The following is a 6,121-nucleotide window of genomic DNA, read 5'->3' as shown; positions in this document are numbered from 1 at the left end:
GGGTAGACTTGTAATTTATCTTAAATTTTAAGACATTTAAGAAAATATATAATGCATTTGGTACAAGTATTGATGCATTAAGAACCTGTCATTTACCATTTTTTTTTCTCTTGTAATATTAATGATTTATTCAACGAACATAAATATAACTATAACTGGACCCACCTTAAATAAGTTTATAATCTTGTGATATTAATGATTTATATACCTAAATAAGTTTATAATCTACATAAGTTTATAATTAACAAATTCAAAAAATTAATGCAAGTCTAGAAAAATTATATACCTAAATAAGTTTATAATCTACATAAGTTTATAATTAACAAATTAAAAAAATTAATGCAAGTCTAGAAAAATTATATACCTAAATAAGTTTATAATTAACAAATTCAAAAAACTTGATTTTGGACTGATCTAGCAACTTGAATCAAACCTCAGGGACGGATTTAGCAGTTTTACCCATTCATTAACGGAGGTTCTAACGGTGTTAATTTATTGGACTGAAATAGCAACAGAAACTAGGCTCAGGGACTGTTTTAGCAAAAAAAGTTGATTTTGGACTGATCTAGCAATTTGAGTCAAACCTCAGGGATGATTTTAGCAGTTTACTCAAGATCAAAATATAAGAGTGTTAAATGGATTGTGTCTTTCACACGAACGCGGCAACACAATATATGATAAAAAAACGCGTTCGTTTATTTGTCATACCAACAATGCATGCATCCTTTAAAAACACATATTTCTTCTCAGATCAATTTAATAAATTTATTTTAATTTTTTTAAATAGATATATTCTGAAAAGTTATTTTATAACAGTCTGAAAAATATTTAAATATTTATTATTACCATTTATATATCTAGTAAGCAATTATTTTACGCGTGTGTAAAAAAAAAAAGTAAAATTGAAAAAAAGATATTGACTACTTAATCACGGCCTCACCCATTAGAGATGCTCTTAGAGATTTGTGAGTTTGTGACGTGTAGAGGTAAAAATTAGAGTTGCGAGCTTGCAAAGGTAAAACACCATTAGTTAGAAAAGTTACTAGCTTTAATAATTATTATTTTTTATCTTTTGAGTTTCCTTATATATTGTATATCTTTATATAATGTACATGTATTTAAATTATAATTTTATTAATGATTTATAACCTAATTCGTTTCTGAATCCAAGTGACCTTACACTGTTGCTATTATTTTTAATTTGTGGTTTAAAATAGGCTTTTTTCTTTGATAGTTAATAGGAGATTAAGGACAAAAAAGCCCTTTGCTGGCATTAAAGGCCTATTTTTGTAGTTTTATGTGGGTCATGAGGTATTAACAAAATGAGCATGACATGAGTTATGGCATGCTTATGTTCATATTTTTTACAACATGCATCTTTTCTGTCCTTATCCTGGCTTAGATTTCCATTTTTCTGCTTGTAGATCCAGAAAAAACAAAAACAAATATTGGTCTAGTCAAAACTGATGTAGCAAATGACATAACTAGATATCCCTTTCTAGCAAACATAGTCTATATATATCATTATGATTCTGATCTATCTTTAACACGTTGCACCTGCCAATGCAGTAGATTACTTACTATGTGTTATTCTAATGTTTCCCAGAAAATGATCCATAAAAAACTCTTGATTCACCAGCATATTAATCTTTCAGAGGATGTTTGGTAATAATGCCCAGTTTAATTAGTCATGGATCTGATTATTTCACATTTTGAAATTGTATGCAAGTCTTAGGTAAGTGTGAATCCTATATATATTTATATGTTAATTTAGTGGTCAGTATAATTCACATAGGTTAATCAAAAGTCTTAGATTAGTTTTGTTAACCTTGTCTCCATTGAAGAGTCATGCACACCATCTTGGCCATTCGCCAAGGGATGGTATGTATGTATATAAACGCATTGATTTGGTCTTTGTGTAGATGAATTTTTCAACTAATAAAAAACATTATCGGGGAAAATATGGATTATATCTTCTAACTTCAACGTCCTATAGTCATTCCTTTACGCACTTTACGCGTTATAAAAACAATTAAACTATCATAAAATACTGAAAGAAACCCTGAAAATTTTAATATTTTCGATTTAAGGTAACCAAAACATATTATATATCCTATCAACATGATAATGATCGGTATTCGGTTCTTTTGATGTGGCATTGTCTTGACACTTAGAAACTGATGAACTAATATTGCAAGATTACCTTAATTAGATTTTTTGAAACTTCCATAGTATTTCTTGCATAAAAAATGGTGTTATCTGAGATAGAAATCTAAAAAATGGTTAAGTTTGTATGCAATTAGCTCTAGAAAAAAACCCTTCTATAGTGTTATGCTGGAGTCAGGACCAATTCATTATTCTATGAAAGGGGGTGACTTACTGACCTATAACGTATTAAACTGAAGTCAACAATTTATTTATTTTTCCAACTATGGTATAGTTGTTTTTACCATTTCTAATATATATATATATGTGTGTGTGTGTGTGTGGTATCTATGTATATATACACAAACTTTAGGATTACATTTGCAAGCCTCACTCCTATCACTTGATACCCCATTTTTCTTGCACCAAAATTTCATTTGACATATTGAAAAGTTTCTTGTTTGTCAAATGAAGTGCAAGTCATCAGTGAACCTAATTCCAAACCACAAAAAGGGTCTATGGTCACCTGATGAAGATGAAAAACTAAGAGATTACATCCTTAACCATGGTCTTGGCTGCTGGAGTTCTGTCCCCATTAATGCTGGTAAGTTAATATCAAACTGCTTATAATTATTTAAAGATACCAACTTGGAGTTGACTTTGGCATTTGTCTTCATAGGATTGCAACGGAATGGAAAGAGTTGCAGGCTAAGATGGACTAACTATCTACGGCCAGGATTAAAGCGAGGAATGTTCACTGCACATGAGGACCAGATCATCCTGACTCTTCACAGCACTTTAGGCAATAAGTAAGCTAAGCACACACCAAGAGTGGACTTTTTTAGTGTTTGATTCATAGTTATTAAAGGCGTTAGGCGCACTCAAGGCGCATAGGCCTCGCCTGGGGCCTAGGCGTGAGGCGCAAAAAAAGCGCAGGCCTGAGAAAAAAAAGCGTACAACAAAAAAACTTAAAATATTTTTAATTAATACTATACTTCAAATAAAATAAACTAAAGCTATTATACAACATTTAATATCGTCTATTTATTACTAAAAATTATAAAATGCTAGTTTATTAGTGTAGAAAAGTAATTTCGTTAGATAAAAGTAGAAATATAGCTAGAATCTTGCCAGAATTTAGAGAATTTGGCCGAAAACTCTCAGTAATCTAGGAATCTCGCCAGAATCTATGCATGAACCATCCCTGGAGAATTAAAGCGCAATTGCCTTAACGTAAGGCGCAATTGCCTCGCCTAGCTAGGAAATTGGGCCTAGGCACAAGAGGCGATGACTTTTAACAAATATGGTTTGATTTATGTTTTGGGTAATCATCTTTGGTTTCACCCATAAGAAGGTAACCAACAAGGCTAGGGATTGTAATGAGACAGATATTAAGGGTAAATCCCAAGCCCATACCCGGCCCAATATTCACTAGATATGTGACCAGTTGTTACCAATCATGTATCGGTTATATGTTAGTTTGTTAAAAACAATTACTATTTGGAATTCCGACATACATTTCTTAATTACTATTTTTATTTTTATATAATTTTATTACCCAAGTAAATTAGATAAACTAACGCACAAACATTGTTCAAATTTCTAATTAGGTGGTCTCAGATGTCGCGGCACTTGCCAGGAAGGAGTGATAATGAGATAAAGAATCATTGGCATTCTTATTTAAAAAAGAAACTTGTCAAATCAGACACATCGAATGAAGATTCCTCTTCTGTTTCTTCTTTGAAATCAGTTACTTCGAGCCCCGAGTCATCTCCACACATGGACAATTTGTCAACCGCCGGTAAAATCCAGCCAAAGATTCTATTTGCTGACTGGATTTCACCGGCGATTGATAATTCCGATGAATTATCAGTTTCCGGGGATGTGGATGTAATATATCCTCCTTGGAGCTCTCAAGGAACAACTATAAAAGAGGGATCAAGAGTGAGTAATCTGAACCTTAGCAATGAGGTAGATATGGAAAGTGACCTTAATGATTTGATAATTGAAGAAAATATATATTCATATTTGAATCTTAATGATGTAAATATGTATAATTGGGATGACTTATACTCGGCTTCAACAACCCCAAGCCAATCTAGTTCAAGATCTTTATAACTATGGTTGGAGCCAGGCTTTGTTCTTTATGGATTTTGAGGTCCATGAAGCATTGAGTTGTTAACCGGCCTTTGAAGTTGGACCATTATATATTGTTGCAATAAGTAATAAAATATCATTTTATTTTGCATTCCATTTTGTTTAGTGACTCTCTAAACAGTCTAATACGGTTTTGTTGCAAATAAACAATCGCATCATTAAAATACAAGAAAGTAGAGGTGTGAAAAAAAACTAGTTCTAGTTCAGAAACCAATTTTGGTGGATCCGGTTAGGAACCGAATGGTCAGTTTGTAGTTGGGTTAACCCGATCCAAACAGGTTCTGAACCCGAACCAATCCTTTTCCACTTGGGAACCAATTTGGGAAAAAATCGGTTTTGTACACCTCAACAAGAAAGACACCATACCTTATAAGGTTGGATTTTTGGATTTCAAATGTCTATCTAGGATTTTGCTTCTATAGATGGGTACCCATTCATTGCATGCATCACAACATGATAGTTTCTTAGAGTTTGTTTCACGTGGGTGTTATTGCCCCTACCAAGGAAACCTCTCAATGTTTGTGTACATGGGTAACCTCTCAATGTTTGTGAAATATAGGCAAAAAGTTACCTTGTTATGATGCATGCAAAAGATCGACGCCCCATTTTGCAAAAAAAAAATCGACAATCTAGGCGACCATCTTTATTTGGAGTTGATTTTAATCTTTTTAGACGAGTTAAAAATATAAATGCCCATTTCATCTTCCTTGTAATTATGAGAATTTCGTATTCGCAATATTCAATTATCTCCTATTTTATGTCTGGTTGTCCTCTTAACAATGTAATGATAATAAATGATAGAATTAAAAGAGTTAAGATGAGATAAAGATGTAGACGCATGTCGGCATCCTAAGAGTTAGACAAACGAGAAATTGTTTATTAAGAGACCTTCAGTATATTTCTCTCCAAGCAACAAAGATAAAGAGCCTTATTTTTTAAAACCGCGTTTTAAATTACCTCCAATATCTGAGTGAGCCTTCCGAAGACGGGATGTCAATCTTCCATATTGATTTGGACGTTCTAGGACTGACTAACCGAAGCACACTATCAAGGAGGAAACCCACCACTGTGATAAAACTTCACTTAAGTCAGGTTTAAACCTGAGACCTTATAGAACGCAAGCTCTTACCATCACTCCCATGCATTGGACCAGAAGCCCAATTGCACAAATTAGATCAGCCTAAGTGTTACTTTGTGCTCATATTGAGAATATTTTCAAAATAACAAAAACAACTGCGTAGCTTTTTAGATTGAATATTACGAAAATTAAAATAAAGAAACATATAGCTAGTTCCCAATATCAAACACTTGAAGAAATCCATGAGGCATGATTCAAGGATCGTGAAGGTTCGAGTGATCCATGTCAGGTTGGTTCGATGGAAGAATCTGATTCGAATACGTCAAACTTACTAAGGATTAAGGTGTCAAAAGGTTATGGATCAAAGGGTGGGTCTTTGCCTTTCGGTTCTTGGTTTCCTATGAGCAATTGTGACTTTTCGTAAAGGTGCCTATTTCGAAAACATTTGGTTACTATTCAAAAGGGCAAAGGGACATCTATAATAAGCACTTAATTATTCTTAGTACACTATTATAATGATAAGGTATACCGGCCACTCGTTGCTTCATTTTATCTTAGAAAGTGATTTGCTATAAACCAAAGCAAAATGTTTTAATAAACATTGAGAGCCGAAATTGTTTTAGAAATATATTGGCATCGCAATATGTTGTCATCCGCCCATTATGCCTAGCTTAGAATTAGAGAGAAGAAGGGAAAGATTTCCATCGATCCTACCCTAATGGGCCCACTTTACCTACTATC

At 33.1% G+C, this 6,121-nt stretch overlaps 1 protein-coding gene across 1 annotated transcript; it reads left to right on the top strand.

Annotated features, from left to right (window-relative positions):
* Window positions 1-2,543: 2,543 nt before the first annotated feature.
* On the top strand, window positions 2,544-4,355 carry LOC110874527 (transcription factor LAF1). The gene is made up of 3 exons (XM_022123125.2): window positions 2,544-2,749; window positions 2,825-2,954; window positions 3,756-4,355. Exons 1-3 carry the CDS (start codon window positions 2,614-2,616, stop codon window positions 4,261-4,263), a joined length of 774 nt encoding a protein of 257 aa, XP_021978817.1. The 5' UTR covers window positions 2,544-2,613; the 3' UTR covers window positions 4,264-4,355.
* The last annotated feature ends 1,766 nt before the right edge of the window (window positions 4,356-6,121 follow it).

The sequence above is a fragment of the Helianthus annuus genome, chromosome 9, assembly GCF_002127325.2.
Source record: "Helianthus annuus cultivar XRQ/B chromosome 9, HanXRQr2.0-SUNRISE, whole genome shotgun sequence".
In the NCBI taxonomy this organism is placed as follows: domain Eukaryota; kingdom Viridiplantae; phylum Streptophyta; class Magnoliopsida; order Asterales; family Asteraceae; genus Helianthus; species Helianthus annuus.
This window is presented reverse-complemented; position numbering and strand designations above follow the sequence as displayed.